The sequence below is a fragment of the Notamacropus eugenii genome, chromosome 5 (genome assembly GCF_028372415.1).
Source record: "Notamacropus eugenii isolate mMacEug1 chromosome 5, mMacEug1.pri_v2, whole genome shotgun sequence".
NCBI classification, from domain to species: Eukaryota; Metazoa; Chordata; class Mammalia; order Diprotodontia; family Macropodidae; genus Notamacropus; species Notamacropus eugenii.
In genome coordinates this window covers 255954591-255976476 of record NC_092876.1, presented here as the reverse complement: position 1 = coordinate 255976476, position 21886 = coordinate 255954591, and the positions used below count along the sequence as shown (strand labels likewise).

The following is a 21886-nucleotide window of genomic DNA, read 5'->3' as shown; positions in this document are numbered from 1 at the left end:
AGTTCTTTCATGATTACTGAGAGGGCTTGCCAGTAATTGTGAAAATACATAATAAATTTCAGAACATCTGCAAATGATTTTGTAAGCTACAAGGGGTGTTCTGTTCAGTGCTTTTGCATATTTTATAAAACACTGAGATTCTTTCTATTTCCTTAATGCTCAGAAGTTTGAGATATCTGTTGAAAGAACATAACCTGAGAAGAGAACAGGACTTAACTAACTGCGTAATATGCTGCTATATGACGCATTTGAGATTATCTTATGGGGTAACCCTTCTAGACTGTATCCCTATCAATGGAGTTTCGTGTATCTCTTCAGATCCTCTGTTCTCTAATGAAGTGGCAATGAAACTATGACCAAGTGTTCTGAGGACACAATGTGAAAATCCCACAATTTTCCTTTATACTTATCAGTTTTGTAGCCATCACCTTAACATGTGATGTTATGAGGCATGGAGAATAACATCTATGGCCACTTGCTGTTATTAAAAATATGAAACTGATGAAGGGGGTCTAAAAACCAACTTTCATATTTTCAAAGATCAATCATTAATAGACAAGATTATTTTTAACATGGGATGTTTCAATACAGGTCACAGAATCACAGATGTTAAGAGTTGAAAGGAAGGTTAAGAAGTGTGACTGGTACGTGAACAAAGTTTTTCTGAAAAAAGTACAATGATTTAAGAAAACTCTTTATAGGAAAGCTGAATTGAAATGAATAGTGTTAGTTATTTTTCTGAAAAAAAAATTACAGTCCTCTTATATGCCTCATTCATATCTATACTCCAATACCTCATAGCAATGTGAAATTGTTCCTGGCTTCTCAAAGGTTATGACAGCAAAATGCAAATTTCGGGTTGAAAAGGCTTGGAGTACTGTCCAAGTAACAATATGTCTGCCACCCACGATCACTATTAGGCTGTCTACTATGTAACAAATTTATTGAAATTATTTGGCCATGGTGACATGTGTATTATGTAAATATGTCTGTGTATATGTATATATGTGTATGTTAAGATATACAAACCTATTATGAATGATATAAACACATAGAAATGGAAATGATGTATGCATGTAGAGAAAAGAGTGGTAGAATTTAAACTCTATACACAAAACAGAATGGAAATTTAGGTAGTTAGTTCAAAAGTTCAATGCCTTTGCCATGAAAAGTGAAAAAAAGATGGGAACCCATTTTCATATACCACTATCAAACTGTGGTACTTCTGGTCCTTCACTGTGGCCACCTGCTCAATTCCTACAGGTGCCCATTTGCCCACCACCCTTTACTGCAATTACATTGATGCCATGGTATAGAAGTGCAATGGTCTGGGGCAAAACAGGGAATCAGATACTAGGCCCCTGGGACTGGACAGTCCCCAACAACAGAATTATCAGCAGTGAGGCTTTCAAGCTGGCCAATTTGAGAGAGGTCAGGTTTTTAAGAGTGCCAAGAAGAGAGGAAATACCTAATGTGAGACAGAGGAAGTGTGGAAAAAGTCTTTGGAAGCATTTTATCTTGGGCTACACTGTTCAAAGAAAAGCATTTTGGTCTCTATTTTATAGGTTAGAGGGAAAAATGTAGGTTTTTGGAGTTCAGGAATGCTCTAGACAATGGCCTCAGTTTCCTTCTTTATGTGGTATGTATAGATACAATCTTAATGCATAAAAACACTCTCAATCACACTTAGGAATTAAACAGTTATTTCTTTTTCCTTCTTAACATTTTTTAGATGCATCTATTGTTAGTAAAATAAAACAGGATTGATTTATTAACATTTTAAACAGTCAAGAAAGAGTCTGTTTATTTTAGAGAAAAACTATTCTAATTCCTTCTCTATGTTTTCAAACAGATATATGAGAACATTGGAAAGAAATACTGTCTCAGCTTTTAAAGGAGCATTCCTTTGAACTTAGAGAAGAAGAAGGCAGAGTGCCAAATGACCTACCTCAGAGCAAATAGTGACTGTTGCAATGATGACTACATTTATTAAAAAAAAAAAAGAAAAGAAAAGAAAGAAGAGAAAAGAAACCTTTTCCCCCACCTTGTTTAAAATAGTAATGGAAACAAATTGGACCCTGCATGAGCTCTTTGGTTCTCTAAGCCAGGATCTCAAATGTTCTGAGCTTGGATTAAAGCACCATCCACTATATAACATGAGAAAGAAGAATGGTAGTGTTCAAATGTATGTTTGAAAAGGGATTCGTTAAGAAATACAGAGCAGATCTTCAATCTAAATTTTCTTGTATGTAATAAAAAAAAATATGGTGCTGGGTCCAAATTGATGAATGCTTTGGTATAATTCTCAAGAAACTTCAGGATATGGAAGGGAAAGTCTTTTGGAATGTTGTATTCTGTAGAGTTTCCTGGGACACAAATAAGTGAAGTGACTTATTTCTTGCTCACATGATCACATAGCTAATTTGTGTCAGAGATGGGACTTGAGTCTTTCTGACTCCAAGACCAAACCTCCATCTGTTACTCCCAACTCTTCCTCATTATAAAGTTTTACAATGTAAGCAAAACATTCTTTATACCAGGGGTTCTTAACCCTTTTGTGTGTATCATGGACCCTTTAGCAGTCTGGTAAAGCCTACAGATCCATTCTAAGAAAAATATTTTTAAAATGCATGAAATAAATACATAGAATCATCAATGAAAATAGTTGTTTTAAATAAAAAATAAGGAAGGAAGGAAAAAAGAGAGGGAGGAAGGAAATGGGGAAGGATGGGTAAGACAGAAGTGGTGAGAGGGAGAAAGAAAAGATAGCCAAGAAGAAAAAAAGGGAGGGATGAATGAAAAGAACATTGAGGAGAGAAAGGAAAGGATGAAAATCTGATTAAATATTCTTATATCATGTGTAATTAAATGAGAATGAACTACAGTCATGGAATGGATTAGGTAAAGAGCATTAAATCATACTTGTAAACAGATTTTCAAACAATGAGCTCCTTGAATCTAAAAAAGTCTATTTGCTATAGAAAATTTAGAGTTGGCAGTATTATCTATTTCAAATAGGGATCTCTTTCCAATATTCAGAGCAATAACTAAGGTGAGGTGGATGATGTTTTTCTCTAAGGTATAGAGGTCATCAACTTAACTTCAACAGGTAGAAACAATCTCTATGAGTACATCATAAGAAAAATTAGCCAAGTAAGCTGTTTCCTAAGAGAACTGCCCTGCTTTGTCCTTCCTCATTTCCTTCCCCAACAGAAATTCCTCTCCAGAAACTGACTAGCAGGATCCTGTGCTCTAAGGGATTTTTTTTTCTTTCTTACATTCTGAGATCTATCTCCTCCCCCACTCCACTCTCCCACCCTATCCCACTACAAGAATTTTATGCCTTGAGTCTAAGATCTTCTCTGGATTTCTCCCAAATTAATTTTTGCCTTGAAAATTTTCTCCCACCAAGAATCTCTGTGCAATATTACATTCCCCAAGGGCCAGGTAAGATAACAAAGCATGGTAATGAGTTTAATCAGACAAACTAGTTCCTGAAGTGTTTAACTGCGTAAGTGTTATTCTTCTTAGGTAACTCATTATCTTAGCCCACTTAAAATACAAAGGCCTGAAAAAAGTCTACAACAGAACTTTTCCTGTTCTTGGAGTCTGACTCTTTGTAACCTCATTTGGGATTTTCTTGCCAAAGATACTGGAGTTGGTCTGCCAAGTCCTTCTCCAGCTCATTTTATTGATGAGGAAACTGAGGCAAACAGAATTAAGTGACTTGCCCGGGGTCACACAGCTATTAAGTGTCAGAGGTCAGATTTGAACTCAGGGAGGTCAGTCTTCCTCACCAGAGTCCTGACACTATCCACTTAGCTACCCCATAACAAAAGTAGTGTTGTTAATATGGGGATTTTAGTCTTTGTTGCAGACCAGTGGGAGGAACAGCTTTAGTCAGGTCAGCTTTTAGACACTCCTCAAATCACACCAAATAAGTGATTGTCTGCTCCCTTTATGCACAGAACTACCCCATTCCAAGAGATGGAGTAAAAAGTGCTTGTTGTTAGAGGAGGATCAGTTAAGTACTAGAGAGTGGGAGTGATGAAGTCAACTGGCTTGGTTGCAGTGGAGAGGCAATGGCAGGAGGCTGCGAGAGATGAAAGACAGCAAAGGCATTCTAATGGAATGTTGTCATGGCCTCTATGGAACTGAAGCAAAGCATTCAGTGAACTCCAAGTGCAGGGAGGATTCTTCAGGTGAGGCAGATGGGAAAACAGAGCGATGAAATCAAAACTATACTGAGTTGTTCATTTTGGATTTTGAGATTCCTCAAATCACATAAGCTTGAATATTGGGGTTAAAGTGGCATGTAGCAAATCAAAATATTCATTAACAAAAAAATGACCTAAACATAAATAAATTCTAGCTCTACTAGTTTGAAAAGGTGTATTTTATATTAACATTATTATTATTTAACTGACTCATTCAATGTGTTCCTATTTAAAATGACTTTCAAATTGCAATCTTTTGTGCTATTTGGTAATACTGTCTCTTAATAAAAAAGAACAAGACTGAAATCAATTTATTTGTGATCACACAAATGAGAAATTGGAATAAATTCTCTTATTTCTGGGGTCTGATTTTTTTTAATAAGCTCAGTTTGTTCCCTAATAACCTGTTTTAGAATAATTTCAATATCTTTCTTCTCCTCCTCTTTTTTTGCCCTCTCTCTCCTTTCTATATAGTCTGTTTTTTGCAGATTTTCAAAATATTTTCTTAAAAAAAATTATTCCTGTTTCAAAGAGCCCATACCAATGTGCCTAAGTCTAACAGTATGCATAAGACAAGTTTTTCTTCTTGTTACTTTTTCAAGTAAAAGCTATCAATGGATTCTCATTTGCAAGGTTGGCTTAAGGATTAGTACATAATGACATTACGTGGAGAAAATAATCACAACTTATGTCCTTGAATAATCACATCCTTATGTCCATGAACTTCATTTTAAACTTTTATACTACTAAATTATTTTGTCTTACAGAATAAATTAAACTGTAATTTTACCTTAAATATATATTTACCTGTAAATATACAACTCTGGCATAGAGGAAAAGAAGGAAGCACTAACACACTCTGATTTGAACATAAATGCCCAAAGGCCCAAGATAATACATGAAATTTATATGTTAAACTTAACTTTTCTCTTTTAATTTATTAATTAGTTCACTGCTTTTTTTTATAGTATTCATGTTTAAAGCAAATATCTTGATGCTATCAAACAGGAAATTCATATCTTTTAGTGCTATATTATTACCATGAAGCCCTAAAAATTATCAGAGGAAATATTTTATGGTAGCAAAATCCAGCTTTGGCTTCCTAATTCACTAAAATTCAACAAATAGTTATTAAGTGCTTACTATGGGCACTATACTAGGTGCTAGGGATAAATAAGACAGTCTCTATCCTTGAGGCACATATGTTCTACCATATAGAGAATGTGTCATGTCACACACAACAAATGTTTGTTGAAGGGATGAATGCTTATGTGTTATCATTTAGATTTTCAAAAAGGAATTCTTTTAATTTTAATATTTGTGATGCACACGTGTACTTAGTGCTTTGCGCACAGTAGGCATTTAACAAATGATTGTTGGATTGAATTGAATTTTCCAATGCAGTTTTCCAAAAATAATGATAGATAACTGCAGTATAGTAGTTAAAGTGACTTCAAAAAATTATCTGTAAAGTTTTATTAACTGAATATTTCAATTTAAAATGCAATTATCTGAACAAAATAGTATTCAGTGGACTTTTATACCTTTGTCTCCTTGTTTTTTTCCCTCTCATATCTCTGATCTATGTGCCTGTATTTTAGGGATTTCCATGAAGCTAAACAATATTTTAACTAAGAAAAGTATCTAGAGAACTTTGAACAGGCCTTTGCCATGATTAACAACCAGAAATAACATCTATTTTTAGATTATTAATCTGCCATTATTAATTCCAAAGCGATTGGAGATGATAAAAAAATGAGTATTTTAAAAGTCTTACCACAGTTGGCAGACACATCCTTCAAACTTACCTACATCTGTTATCCATAAATTCACATTTCTCTACTACAGAGTTTCTAAGAATTTCAATTCCCCTTTTCAGGGATTTCTTCTTCTAGTGTTGGTACGTTTGTCATGAAGAGGGTTAGAGAGTCCGAATAAGATTCAAATCCAAAGCTAGACACCCTTACTGACTCCCCTATTGTAGCTGCTAAGCACAAAAGGGTAGAACCATCAACGTTCTGCAAAGGCAGACTTGAAAGAGATAATAGTGTAAAGCAACATATCTTCCCTTTCAAGCCCTAACATGAAAACCCACAGCTGGAGTTGAATTCCACTGTTTGTTTTTTTCTGACCTTATGAAAGAGAGTAATGTTATCTAGATGACCGCCCTGATGACATCCAGACCACCAGCAAGAGTATAATAGTTTCAGAGTTCCAGCATACACCATGTCATACTCTAAGATGAGGAATTCAAATTCGAACAGTGAAGTCTTTTGTTTCTAGTTAAACATTGTCTCAAAAGAATTGTTTGTAGAATAATTACTAAGCAATGTTAAATAGTGTCCTTTTCTAAAACACACTTATTTCCCTTAAAAAGTAATTACCAAGTGATGGACTTAAAGGGTAACATTTTCCTACTAAGGTTTGATTTTCCTGCATGGGTATTTAAGCCAAAATGACTGCTTAACATGCCTGACTTGAGATGTCTGCCTATTTCTCCCCAAAACAAAACTGAAGAAAATAAACAAAAGGGCTAAAAACCTATGATTATGTAGAGTAAAATAGTTATGAGTCAGAATTGGGGCTCATAGTGAACATCTCCTTTCAGTAGTTTCCAAGTTGGTATGCCTAAAGCAAACATGATCCTTGGCACATGGTAGATGCTTAATAAATCCTTGTTAATTTATTAATTGATGTTGGATATCTTGGTGCTACCCCTTTTGACTTTTAGTACCATGCTCCTCCTCTTCACACACATAATTAAGTTTATTTTTTAAATAAGAGTTTAGCAAAAAGAATACTAGTATGGATACAGATCTCTCCAGCAATCCTGGAAAATGGCAGGGGCTTATTAGGTAATCTGAAAGGAATTCATTTCTGCTGTGCTTTCACTAAGTAGAGACAGAAATCCCAAAGGCTAAGGCAACTCTTGAAACTATAGTTAGCAAATGACTTATGCATGAATGGTTGTCTTGTGTTTTCCATTGTCATCTTGACATGAAACATGCTAAGTTTCTGACTTTGAGAACTCCAGATTTTTTCCCCTCCAGCCAAACCTTTTTTTAAGCATGAAAAACAATAAAAAGAAATGCAGTCTTTTCCCAGGGAACATTGTTTAACAAGAAACATTGCACTACACAGTATTCAAACAGTCATTGCACAAATGGAAACTCCACAAACCTTAGTTAAGTGTAGAACATTCAAGAATATTTTCCTTTTTGCTTTTTGTTTAAATCTTAAAAAAAAAAAAATTGTGCTTTAATCACTTCAGGGTTGCCTTGTCATTAGGTAGTATCAGCTGAGAGAGGTGAACTAGACAGTTTTCAACCAGATCCAGATTAGGAATCTGCTACAGATGAAGTTTATATCACTATTGTCTTCCTCTCTTCCACTAAATCTACACCTGGAATATGCAACGTACAGACTGCATAGAGCAAATTTGTGTTAGGCAACAGACTTACTTGTTAAAAGAAGATGAATTCTCTATCTTTGTAAATTAGAATCTTTTGGAAGTACATAAATGCTTCCTGGTCACTTGGATAATGGTAATTGAAAAAGGGGCCACAAAGGAGAAATCCTAGTGATTTGAAGAAGTTATTACACTAATTTATGTTTTACAACTTACTATAAGTAGAGCCCCATGTTAAAAAAGAATAAAATTTTTTCAGTGGAAGCTAACAAAACTGGAATTTAGACATACTTAAAGCTATCACCCCAAAGAGATGTGGAATAACAGTAAGCAGTGCTTGAAAAAAAATGTCATGAGAAAATGATATAAGCTTGATCCCAGAAGTATATATGATGCTTCATGATCAAAGAGTAAATCACAATAAGGAAAAGACAAGTAGCATGGAAAATCTCACATGACCTGATCAGGGAAAAGATTCACAGCCTGCTACCTCTCAGTTCTCTGAGTTGTAGTATATGCCTGTTCACTCTGATTTGGTGGAATTATTTGCTGACCAACAACAACAATGAATGACATGTTGGGTTGGATTATGCTTTGTGTCATGTCCCTTTCCTAGACTATAAACTTCAAGAGATCAGAGATACTATCATTTCTAAACTTTGTGAATGGCTTAGAGCCTAGCATAGTCTTACACTTTTAATACTTTTTTTTGATTATTGAATTGGATTGAATTTAGTCAAAGATTATGGATTTTCCCATTGACCAAAAACAAACATTTGGTCTCTATATCTCTCTCTATAGCCAAGTTCAGTATTGATGGCAGAGGTCATTATACCAGCCAAGAGTAAAATAATCCTTACTACAATGATTAAAAAAGACACAAAAATAAAAATTCATTTCAACTATTTTTACACTGATGAAATAAAAAATTGAGTAATTATCAGGATTCTGATTTCCATGTCTGATAAACGTTTTTGTTATTGAAAGAACCCTAAATTAGGACTCAGGACATGAGTTCTAGTCCTGATTCTAGTGCAAATGGCCAAAGTAGCCTGGGACAAGTCACTTAAACCCTCCAGCTCCCAATTTCCTCATTCATCAAATGAATGTGTTGCAATAAACAGTTTTTAGAGACCCTTAGTTTAACCTAACCTAAATATGCATGTAACTAACATCATAGTCACAAAATTCAAGGAAACATCACCACATTAGATATGATTTTGTGCCTCATTATTCATTTGCTGAAATTAAGTTCCCTAAGATTACTATCCTGAGCAGCAATCCTGCCCCAAATCCATATAATACCCATTCTCCTCTATGCAATGATTTCCAGATTTTCTTAAAAATCAAAACAAGCTAGATCTACCCAGCCAAAACTAAACAACAGGCTGAACAGTTACCCAGAAAATCTGAAGCCACTTAGAGAGCCAATTCAGAGTACTCAGGCAATATGACATGAACTTTGCCTGAATCATCTGGACTGGTTATGTAGACTGTCTCAAATTTATGGACCAGTCATTCAGACTTCTTCATTTCATTAAACCTTGAATGAGTATTGGCATTAATATTGGCATACATAATTTAATGCATGACATATTCAAAGAGTACATATGGGTCAGTATTCCATTAATTTTTTTTTTAATCTTTAAGTATTTTCTATTCTAGTGAATAAGTGATTCAAAATGTGACCATAATTATTATAAATAGAGCAATGGATATTGAATTGTGCTCACATAATTTTACCACCCACCTCAATTTTTTTCGTAAAAATCCATAGGTGATTGTGAGTCAAATCCTTAAGCAATGAGGAATGCAATTTTCCTCTCCCAAAGTCATTGTTATGGTATATGGTTAAAGAAAAAATTCCTGCCTGCTAGTACCTCATTGAACCTCAGAATTACTACATATTTATAGTGTGTGTATATGTGTATGAATAATTCATGTCTATGCATTGCTTACATTGATAAAATATAAGTTGCTTGAGGGCAGGGACAGTTTTCTTTTTGTCTTTATGTTCCATTAGCTGAAAGAGTGACTGTTGTGAAACTTAACAAGTGGTTGTTAATGTATTAATTCTGAGTGGGACTAACAGTCCACTAATCCACAACTAAGCAAAAGGACTGGAAATATGGTCATTGCAATTAGTTCATTGGATTGCTGATGGCATAATGGATAGAGTAAAAGATTAGAGACAACAAGATCTGAGTTTGAATCCTGCCTTAGTCACTTAATATATGTGTGACCATAAGCAAATAAGTGAATCTCTTTCAGTCTCACTTTCCTCATCTGTAAAATGGGGATAATAATAACACTTACCTCAGAAGGCTGTTGGGACGGGCAAATGAAAAAATATATAAAAAAGTGTTTTGGAAACTTCAATGAACTAGATAAATGCTATCTATTATTGATGTTATTTTTATGGGGAAGAACTAAAAATCTGTTCAGTGATCAAGCAGGTATTGCTAAACTTATACCTACCATATTTATAGATGTTATTTTTTATTCTTACCAAGGTTAATCTTTTTAGTCAAGTGAAGTGGTGAAAACCTCTTTCTGAAGAGTGAAGTCAAATTGAAAAGTTGTTAGGACTGGACAAGCCTTTTTATGTGCTATGTATATGAACTGAGGAAGTTGAGGATGAGTGAGCATGGAGAAATTTCCTCTGAAGACTTCTCTTCCATCAAAAGACCAAAGAAAAGAATGCATAAGATAAGGGATCATTCAATTAATTTTCATCAGCAAAAATTATGAAGTACCTTTGATATGTAAAATACTATGTTAGATGCAAAGACAAAAAGGCTCCTGACCTCAAGGAGCTCATATTTTCCTGGAAACCATAAAAGTGAGATGATATCGAGGTAGTTTTATATGCCATAGAGGTTATCAATATCTCTTTCTTCTGGAGCTACATTTCCCTTATTGCTATAATTATTTCAAAAGCATGGGCATGTTAAATGAATTTAAAACTGGTCCAAATTTGTTGATTCTGAACTAATAATTCATAATTGCTACCCATGTTCTATTAAACAATATAGTTGTTTAATGAGAATAGCTAGAAAAATAAAACATGGGTATTAATATCTTGAGCATTAGTATGTATTACACACACACGCAAATGTAAACGGTGAAAATAGACATATTTTTGGTTTCATATTAATGTCCAGTAAGAAATAATATTAAAAATTTTGGGGAAAAGTTGTCATAACACCAGATATTACTTTGAATCAGAACAATATCAATGTAAATTTCAAATTAAAGTTGGACTATTATTGTCACATCACTGAAAGGTGGCAAAACACTTTAAGGAGTTCATATATTTTCATTAGGAGCATAATGCATAATATTTCCCATTCAGAGTCTTTGTTCTCCCAAACTGTTCTAAAATATTCATCATAGTTATGTCACCTTCAAATTGCCAAAGGCTATATTAATATTAATTCACTGGACTTTGTGAAATTCTCTGTCAACCAGTAGATGGCACCTCTTTCTATTAGAAATGGTGAGAGTTGAACAACAGGAAATTTAACAGACTTCATTACTCCATTGTGGAAAAAACAGTTCATAAATTAAATGTTGCTTTTACAACATTTAAAGAATATGAAATTTGTGAGGATGAGGAACATATTTTTGTTCTCTAGAAAGCCCTTCTGAACAGAGCAGAAAGGTTGAGTATTAGCCTGTACTTTACCGAGTCTCTCTGGGTATGACAGCAAACCCAAGAAACACATAGCCCCAGGCTGCATCTGCCTATTCTCAGTGGGCTGTATATTCATTCCCCAGCTTCCTGTCAACCTTGCCAAAGTTTGACTATTGACAAAAAAAAAAAGTGGAAGAAATCATTTGAAACTCTTCAGAATGTAAGGTAAACTAATTTAAATCACATTGTTCATTATTTTGCTTTCATGGAGTTGGTGTGCGTGTGTGTGTCTGCGTGTGTGTGTCTGCGTGTGTGTGTGCGTGTGTGTGTGTGCATGTGCGGGTTGGGAGAGCACCAGAAGACTCTTTGCTTTTTCCTGACTCCCTCCACTTACACTTAGTTGTATCAACAGCACTACTAATTGGGACTATTTGGAATCTTTTTTCATCTCCTATTGCACTGCCCCTCCCGTTGAATATATGCACTAGATTTTTGGAGAGAAAAAAATAGGTAGCTGACCTCAGTGGGAATGAAGCATCAGAAAAGGCTCATTATTCTCCATTAAAGTTAATAAGCAAAGACAAATGGCCTAAAGACTAGTTAAAAGGATGTAGGTAACCATAGCTTTTGATCCACATTTTTAAGAGTTACTATTTTTATAGAGTATTGTTTAACTGTTGAAATGAAATAATGAGATGAATAAAGCATTTTTTGGGAACACTTTCAATAAAAAGGAAGCTTTGTCATGGTTTGGGGGTTGTTAGGACAGTTTAGCAGCTGAGAAGAGAGATGAAGATAATGTATTGGAGGGAGGATATAGCAATTTGATTAGCCTGAAGAAGAATCCTTCTAAGGGGTGCTGGGACATCAGGGAGTCAATTACTAGCATATGGAGTTGGGGTGGGGGGCAGGGAGGGAAGTTTTTTTATTCTTTTTTAGCAGTGACCAGGAGATGACTTCCATTTATGTTGTGCCTATGAGGGCAACATTGGTATTTGAAGGTTAAATAAAAGGTGGTTCTTACATTACACTGGAGCAGCTACAATGTAAAACAAAAACAAAAACAAAAAACTAAACGATTTTCATAATTTTAAGCAAATGTAATCATTTTATCATTTTGCTATTTTTCTTCATTAATTTAGTATGTTAAAAATAAATTTTTGTATGGTGTTTCTGTTCTAGTTTCTCATTTTACCCAACATTCTCATGTTTTAAGAGAAGTGAAAGAAAAACTTTACTGTCAAAAAAAAAAAAGTGGAATACTTAAAGGATATTAGAAAAAACTTCTAGAAGATGAAAAATCAGGTTCATTCAACAACTTGACAATTCAACTAACCTGATGATACAAGTTAGTATATTACCTGATTTGCAGACTAGACAACCCATTCAAGATGAAACTGTAATCCTGAAAATATTCTACTTATTAATTCAGATGCAGTTATAATGCAAACTATTATAGAACAAAAGGCAGACATCTTACAATGCACAGTTTTAAAAGATCTTAATAAACTTTGAAAACTCTCGAAATATTAGCAAGAAGAATGAAATACATTAAAGACTGCTAAAATCATTTACCTTTCTGCTGTGCACGAAAATAAGAACCTGGGGGAGGGCAGACATTTCCTTAAGCTGTTTTGCAAGAAAGTATATTCAACAATAATAATGAATTATAGTGTTTTCCTTAAGATGAAATTCTTTAAAACATACCATTTTAGTGCCCAAACAATGCTCAATGTACAGTTTCAAGAGGTAATCCAGAAAACAGCTGGAAACACAGAGTATTACAAGAAACCAATAACTTCCAGGCTGCCTAGGGAAGCATTCCAAGATGTTAACAAACCAAGATTTTTTTAAATAGTGATTTTAAAAGTTTCCAGTGCCTTTAATGTGAAAACCAGTTAGTACAGGAGCATTTTCTTCTTAATAAAAAACCCAAAATACGGAACATTTTAAGCACTCAAACAATATCATAAAACAGAATATAGAAAACACAAGTATGGGTGATTAGAAAATTTAAAATCAGGAGTTAAACAGGAAAATATATATTTTGGAGAGTCTATTTTCTTCCCTCTAGAACCCACTTGTGGAGGGGGAAAAAATCCATAAAATTATTTGAAATGGGAATTACTCACCTTCTTGTGCTTGTTGTGCCAAAATAATTGAGGGGTGAAATACAGCAAGAATTACCAAAGTCAGTATTTGCACAAAGCTCATCATGTCTAAATATTAGACATGAGACTCTTTGTGCAAAAAAGAAGGGGGGAAAGAAAAATCAGTTTAAAGTAGCACCATCAATTGCTCCCTGCCCTTCAGCACCGGGCCCTTCATAAAACAGCCAGTGAGATTCCTTTGCTTTGGCCTTAAATAGGAAAAACTTTGGCTTCCCTTACTTTCCAGCCCCTTTCTGAAATATGAGAGCAGCACCCATCCCCTTAACAGTAAAAGAAATGATTAATATTTCTCTTGTTCTCATAGACTAAAACAGCCTCCAAAACTAGATAAAAGGCACATCTGGAGCTGTTGGTATATAATGGAGCTATAATTGTTGGTACACAATGAGTTGTGCCGTATGACATATGTGTATATACATATACATTTGTTTAAAACATACGGTTATGGAAAGAAGCAGACTGGCTTGCTGAGTTTTCTGTTAGGGAAAATTTAGGATGTTAAGAGCCCCCCTTTTGATGTTAAAAACTAGTTGACTCTGAGAACATGCACTGCCCAGATCTTAGGTTTAGGTAATTTTTACACCTGATCCTATTAAGAGATTATTTATGTTGGAATTTTGCCAGGATACATCCAAGTTAAACGGAACAATCAAAGGAGAGAGCTGAGGGAGAGTAATGGTAAGAAAAGTCTGTTCTCTTTCCCCCTACCCCCACCCACCCACCCACCCTGAATGCTGAGTGTTGAATTCCAATGAGACCCCAAGCTAAAAACTCAGTATCCGGGCTCAGCTTGAATAGTATCCGAAAAGTTAGATCTTTATCTAATTTTTTTTTTTTTTTTTGTACCCTCCACAAACTTATCCAGTCAGCCAAATCATGCTGGAGACTTTGCAAAGGCTGATTTTCTTGTGAGATTTCCAACATGTCTGCTGATTTCCCTAGCCAGAAATATCATTAAAACAGATTTTTTTGTAGAGGAAATTTAGCTCTTCCATTCCTTGTTTTAGTCAGAATTTGGAAGAGAAATATAACTTATCACATAGCATGGTAACAGAATGTCTCAACAGGTTCTCACTCAGTGGTATGAACATTCCCAATTTAAAAGCTCCAAATGTATGTAGAGCCCAGATCTGGAGTGACAGTAGAACACATCGTTTCAACCCATTCCCATTTCCACAGCTATAAGGGATAAAACTTGGAATGTATTTGAAACATAAACACTGGCCCCATTTATAGGACCCCTGGGCTTCTCTTAGGAATTTTAAAGGTTCTATCAACTCCCTAATTCTCAACTCATTTCTTCAGCATCACCTTTCATTATCCTACCACATCTACCCCAGTTTAATCTAATTAATGATCAATTCTTTGTCCAAAGAATGACTTTCTAAAAAGTATTTCTTCCATTCTAAAATTTCTACTTCTCCAAATTCAGGTATCAAAAAACCCTCAACTTTCATTCTTTAGGAAACCTTTTATATTAACACTGCTGTCACCTAACAGCATTCTTTGTTACTGTTTTTTGCCTAGCACTTATGGATTGAATTTGTAGCACAGAACAACCACGCCTTTAATTATAAATGCAAATCCTCCACACAAATGAATCAAATACTCTCTGTTCCCTTCTTCTTCCCATTCCCCTCAGTTACTTTGGATAGTAGTCAAGATGTTTTATGCTCATGGAATCATTTGGTGGCTGGCCTAGCTATCTATCAGATACATTCTCTTTTTTTGTCACCTCCTTTCCTCCCTTTGAAGACAATCGTGTATATGTAATCCTTCCAAATTTCAGTCCTCCCAGTTTAGTTAATTCTCAGTTATGCCATCTCAGGCAGTCTCTTGTCACACACATTTTCTTTATTCCTCTTCTTCTTTTTCTTTTTTCTTCCAATTCCCATTCAATTGCCTGAGGAAATTTTTTTTTCCTTTAATCTATCCTCTTTATTCCTCTTGTGACCCATATTTAGAGTGGATTTACTTCAATCATAATTGATAAGAATAGCAATAGCACTAGTGATATATCTGCATCTAGGAAATGCAATGTAGTATGTTTTGAAGGGAAAATAGCCATAAAAGCACCAATATCATCAAACTCTACGGACCTTCAAAGTACCCAGTAGTGACCTTTAGACTCTCTCCAAAAACTATCTACTTCCTTTATATTTTTCAAATTAAATCTGCCTTTCTTTAAATATCAGCATTTGATATGAATTAGAAAACTCTTCTTAGTTGCATTGTTTCTTTTTTTCTCTTGCTAGTACAAAAATATTGTTTCTTCTTTTTTTATTTTGCCACATGCACAATATTTCAATTTCATCTACATTCTTGTTTAAATGGGTTTCTGTGGATAAGCCTGGGAACCCAACCACCATTATAATACTGTTTCTATGGGCAACTGTTTTGAGTTTCAAACAACCTATGTGCACATGAACTTTTTGGATGACAGCCTGCTTGTAAGTTTGGAATGAGCTCCATAATATTTAGCAATCATGGAAATTTTGCTTTGAAATCGTTGCTCTGGTGTTCTTAAGTCCTTTCATGAATCTATGTTTTGTTTTCCTCTCCAACTAGATTGTAAATTCTCATCTACCTCTAAGTCCTGTGAAATTTATAATGTCTGACTTCCCACCTCCTCAGATTTCTGAGTCAGAAAAGATAACCTTCTTCCTATGGCTGCCCACAAAAAAAAAATGAAAAAAGAGAACATTAGTTGGAAGCAAAACATGCAATCTAGGTCCTTTGCAACCCAATTTTTGCAATTAGAAAATTACTTCGATTTAGTTTCAGAAAAAATTATTTCAACTGAAAAATTATTTCAATTATTTTCAAAAATAATTTCAATTATTTCAATAATAAACTATTCCTCTGGTAGGATATCCATTCCATAACATTTGGACCTTTATAAAATACCACCATTTCTGACATTAAAGGATTTGAGGCAATAAAATAATGAGTTCCATGTAAATCCACTCTTCACAAATAGACTGAATAAATTGAACTTCTTTGTTCCATAAATCATTTTAAATTTTCCTATGTGACTTATGCAATTTAATATCCTACAGCTAAGAAGGTTCCAACATGTATATTTCCACTTAAGATAGCCAGAAGGGTTTGTTTTCTCTCTACAATGCTAATTTGTCTTACATGCAACTTCCATTTCAGAACCAAGAATTAAAAAAAAAAAGCAACAATACAGAGATGTAGAAATAAAGGAAGTCATAATTCATCATCAATGAAGAATAACTTGTACATGTGCAGGGCAGATTATTAAACCACAACCATTTCTTAGAAGATGCTTTTCTAAATGGTGGATCCTAATCTTTTGAAGGTTACCTCTATGCTTTAAAAGACAATTAGCTTAATCCTTACTTATACGATCCTATGGATCTTTCATATATAGACTACAACAGTCATGATTTCCAAACCCCCTTTTCTACCCCATTAGATTTCATTATTTAATAGGTACTTATATAGTTGGAAAATCCAGAGGTCATTGTTTCAAATGAAGCAGTAATGCTATTAAAACACATCGTTAAAGAAAACACTTATATTTCTCATGTATGTAATATATAATCAAACAGATAATGTAAACTTTGCTTCTTGGTTAGCCAATTTCTTGCCAATGCTCTTGTTGCTGAAGAGGCAGAAAAAGATTAAAATTATGGCTCAACAATTGGAGATTTGTGCTAAAGTCCTAGTCTATGGAAAATATGATGTCTAGTGTCATTAGGAGTAGAGCAGAAACAAGTTTACCGGATGGGGGGAGGGGAGGTTCCATTACAATTTCTAAAGTATGTGTGATGAGGTAGGAGATAAGTGAAGACTACATATTTTGCTTGGATTTAAATCTTATTCCTTTAAAATATGGTAGCTACACAAGAGTGTCTCACAGTAAAATAAAGATAGCAATGGTTGTTGCAATTTTCTACCTTCTCCTAACAGAGATTAAAATAGCACACTGAACTCCCATGAGGAATCTGAGTTAAACCAACATGGGGCTGATAGTTAAACCAGCTCAAATAGCTCTCCATAGCATTTTGTAAACCTGCTACAACAATGAAAAGGAAAATGGTGGAGAAAACCACATTTCCCTGATTTGGGGGTCAATAATATATCTCTGGAAATTAACAACAGAACCAAAGCACTGACTTTATTGTCACTAGAACCACTGCTCTATTTGGGTGTAAATTTTAAGCCCAGTGCTACTTCATACAGAAACTCCTGAAACAGGATGACCAAAAGCTCCCAATACTATGCAATCAGGTCTATAAATCTAAGGGTTAGAGAGTATGAATCCATAAGGAACTGTGATGGTATGATCTGTTTCTACCTAACCCTCATTCATCCATCTACTCAATTAGGGAACTGCTCTTGTACTCTTAATAGGAATATGCATGCATTTCCATAAATGTTGACTTTGGAACTGGGAATTAACTGGCGAAGGGAAGCCCAACAGACATGAAAAAGGGTGACCTGAATTTAATAACAATAATACTGATAATAATAATTTATAATTAATTATAATAATTAATTTAATTAATAATAACAATAATTTTGATAAATATACTGATGATGATGATGAATTTAACAAATGGAGCAAATTTTAAGAAATGGAACAGTGCCTAAGCAATAAATTACACAAATGGGATCTTGTTGTATTTCCATCAAAATATCAAAGATTTTTAAGGATTGGCCTCCTCTGGGCTGTATGATTATATAATCAGAAGTAATGAAATACAATAAGAATCAAGAATTCAGATCTTTCATTTCTAATCTTCAGGAAAGACGTGTATAAAACTATCCAAGAAACCTGGCTATCCATCTTTCATCCTAATTCCATGCTTTACAGCCCTCTCTAGTATTTAACAATATGGATGTTCATGTAAATTGAATTGTATTTATTTCATATTTACATAGGTCAGTAAAAGATGGAAGCTATTAAACTGCAGAATTAAAATTATTTCCAAGATGTACCATGGGAGAATTGCTACATTTGTGAACCTTTTTAAGACAATGACACAGAGATATTGTGAAGATACATGCTTCTTGTTTTGCCTCCTATATCGTACATAAAAGGATTTTTCTCATAATTTCAGATATGCATGCACTCTGTTTGTATGTAATATGCATACACATGTATACATGTATGTATACATGTGTGATATCTTCCTCATTAGAAGTTAGTTGTATCTTCAGTACCTAGCCCAGTATCTGGCATGTAGTAAATGCTGAGTAATTATGTGTTGATTAAGCCATTTCGTATTCTTTATTGGTTAGCACTTCTAGGAAATTGCTTACACTAATGTGCAAGATCATGTTTGTTATGCACAACTTAGAAATTGTGAACTAATTATTATATTTGTGTGTATAAAATTTCTTTTGTATAGCTCTATTTTCTGACACATGTATGCATATATACATCCCACATGCAATACGCATGTGCATATCCATGCAAGTGTGCATGCCCACACATGTATGCACAGCATACATGCACAATACAATAGATTATATGCACATGTATATGTACACTACATATGTGCATGATATACAGGTGTATAGACATGCTATATATGGAGAGAGAGAAATTTTGCACAGAGACCATACCAACTTCAGTGTTTCTTTTTTTTTTTTTTTTAATTTTCATGATATTTTTTTACATGATGTTTTTTTAAGGTCACTTCCCAGATATTCCATGTTGTCCTTGATTATCCCTGCTTATTCTAAGTCACTTGTCATTTTTTAAAGATCCTGTAACTCAGCTCATGGTTCATTCTTTCCCATCTCTCCAATATATCTTTTCACATCTCTCCTTCTAACTATCATCTAGAAATATTTACTAGTATAGTTATCAGATATGCATTATTCTATACTATGGCCATGCCTAGCTCTAAATCAAATCATATAGTTAATTGAGCACAATATCAGATTCCTTGACTTGAATAATATTCTTGCCATGGTCCTATTCTCTTTTGCCTTGATTTCCAGTCATTGATTAGCTCCTGTGTTTTCTTATTTCTGAGTTATGCCTCCAGATCATCCTGCTCATCCTGTTCTCCTTTTGGGTCCTATTTTGCATCTTAACCAGAGAATGGTATGGTTGTCTATGATGGAAAAGCAGCTAGTTTCTTATCCTTTCTATCATGTAATACTTTATGTGTTCTAATTACATTTATTTTTTACAGAATTCCTCGTTGGCTGATATTTGGCAGGGCATGCAAGAATATCTTTTTATCTTTCTTTTCTAGGATGCCTATCGAGTTTTAGTGCAAATCAAACACCTGCACTTACCAAAGAAGTGAGTATGCTGATTTTCTTGCAACAAGGACAGTTGCTATAAAGATGAGCCAAGACATAGGAGGGGCAGATTATCAACCAAAAATTCAAATTATTTCCCCTCCAGTGGAAAAAAGAAACATCTTGGGATAAATGCACAAATAACACAGCTGTGATTAACTTAGTAAGCCAGTGAATGTCAGCAGTGCTCTCTACAACAGCAGAGAAAAGCCTATTATTTAGGTCACTTAAACCTCAGGGAATGGCAGTACTTCTTCCTTTCTTGTACCATATATATTTTTCCAACTAAGGTGATACTTAGTTCTTTATGAGTGTTCCATTTCCAAAAACAAGAAATGACAGCAAAAACCCTTTTTAACTATTCAAGTCACATGGTCATCAGTCTATCATGCTCACAGCAAAATTATGATTTGTAACAGAGAAACTTACAATATAACTATAATATAAAGATTAAAATGGGGGAAAATCACATAGGAATAAACCCTACAAAACCGAGGAGAAAATTCCTTAGGTCTATGCTTCAAGTTTAAATCAAGCATCATTCAAATTAATCTTTCTATTTTGTTGGAACATTTTCAGTTTAAATTTTTTGGTGACTTCATAATGCTCATTATGTCTTGGGACCTTCTTAGAGGTGAGAGTCTTTAGGATGGGCCTTCTTTTGGCTGAATTCTGTTGCAAAGAATGAGGTTCCAGGCTGCTTTTTTTCTAATGTTTGTTTTGTTTTTCTAATTGAGTAATAATTTTATTGAAACAGAATGCTCTTGTTGGGCAAGACAATCAATATATGTCACTTTATTCAAGCATTTTACAGACAATAAATCTTAGACCTGGAGAGTTGAATTCATTTGTCCAAAGATTCTCCCTTCCTAAGGAAGAGTGAATCATATTTTTAAATAGAAGAGAAGGGTAGGGCATCTTACAGAAAGGGATGCTCTCATGTGCAAATAGAAGATTGGGAGGGTGGCGGAGTCCCCATGCACAGGCAGAATAGCTAGTTGCCTATATGGTGTGATTTGAAAGACTTCCCTCATCTTATCAAAATTGTTATTTGCACTAGAAATTCACAGATCTTGATTAATTTCTTTTGTTTAATATCTCTTTTTTAAAAAAAAATCAAAAATCCCTTAAAGGGTTAATGCTATTATGCATTTGTTTCAATTCCACAACTTTTAATGAGTATCACTTATATATTCTTTCATACAAAACACTAAACTAGGCTACAATATAAAGAAGAAAAAACCATAATTTCTATTGTTATGGAGCTGATAGTCTAGGAATGGGCAAAGGAGAGGAAAGGAAATGAAATGGTAAGAAATATAACTAAAAACACATGTGGGACATGATAAGTACATGTACTGAACAAGAAATCCAATAATTAAATATAATAATTGACTTCTTCCTTTGTTGATCTACCAAAATGTCTTATAGTCAGTCCCTCAGGAGCAAATCAAAAGAGAGTCCCTTGCAAAGACAGAATCAGGGTAGACAAATTAACCACAGCCACCCAATGTGATCAGAGATGAGTCAGAGATACATGTAGTCTGCAGGACTCTGTGTTTAGTGGTAAGGAGAGCTTAGGATTCCCCACACAGAGTTAAAACACAAAAGCACATCAAACACAATGGGGAAATAAGTGGGGATAAGGAGAAAGTTAAGTTAAAGGGAGGAGAAATTTAAAAATTTAGAAAAGAAACAGATAATGTACCCTAGTTATGGGTAAAAGATGTATTTTTAACCAAGCAAGAGATAGAGACAATTACAAAAGATGAAATAGATAACTCTGATTACTTGAAACCAAAAAACTTTTGCAAAGACAAATAGTAATGCATACAGGGGTGGGACTTACTTTGTGAAGTTTGGATTCCATTAAAATGGCCCCACTTGAGGACTTGGAGGGCCACATGTGACCTGGAGGCTGCAGGTTCCCCACCCATGATGGGATAAGCAGGGGAGTGGTCAAATGGGGAAAAAAAATCTTTGTATCAAATTTCTCTGATGGGGATTTGGTATCCAAGATATAAACACTATCTAGCTATCGATCATCTATCTATCTATCTATCTATCTATCTATCTATCTATCTATCTATCTATCTATCTATCTATCTATGTCCATCTGTGTATATGTATACATATATGTCTGCATTTATTATATATATTT

The 21886-nt window shown here is 34.3% G+C and overlaps 1 protein-coding gene and 1 long non-coding RNA gene across 3 annotated transcripts in view; one reads left to right on the top strand and one right to left on the bottom strand.

Annotated features, from left to right (window-relative positions):
• Window positions 1–13602, bottom strand: part of COL3A1 (collagen type III alpha 1 chain) — a 63272-nt gene extending 49670 nt beyond the window's left edge. Inside the window, exon 1 of the mRNA XM_072612630.1 lies at window positions 13396–13602. Within this exon, the coding sequence (XP_072468731.1) occupies window positions 13396–13480 (85 nt within the window). The 5' untranslated portion in view covers window positions 13481–13602. The remainder of the gene's footprint in view (window positions 1–13395) is intronic.
• Window positions 11276–21886, top strand: part of LOC140505985 (uncharacterized) — a 46699-nt gene continuing 36088 nt past the window's right edge. For both annotated transcript variants that reach the window (XR_011967725.1, XR_011967724.1), the window contains exons 1-3: window positions 11276–11488; window positions 14059–14112; window positions 19677–19726. This is a non-coding gene — a long non-coding RNA (uncharacterized lncRNA). The remainder of the gene's footprint in view (window positions 11489–14058; window positions 14113–19676; window positions 19727–21886) is intronic.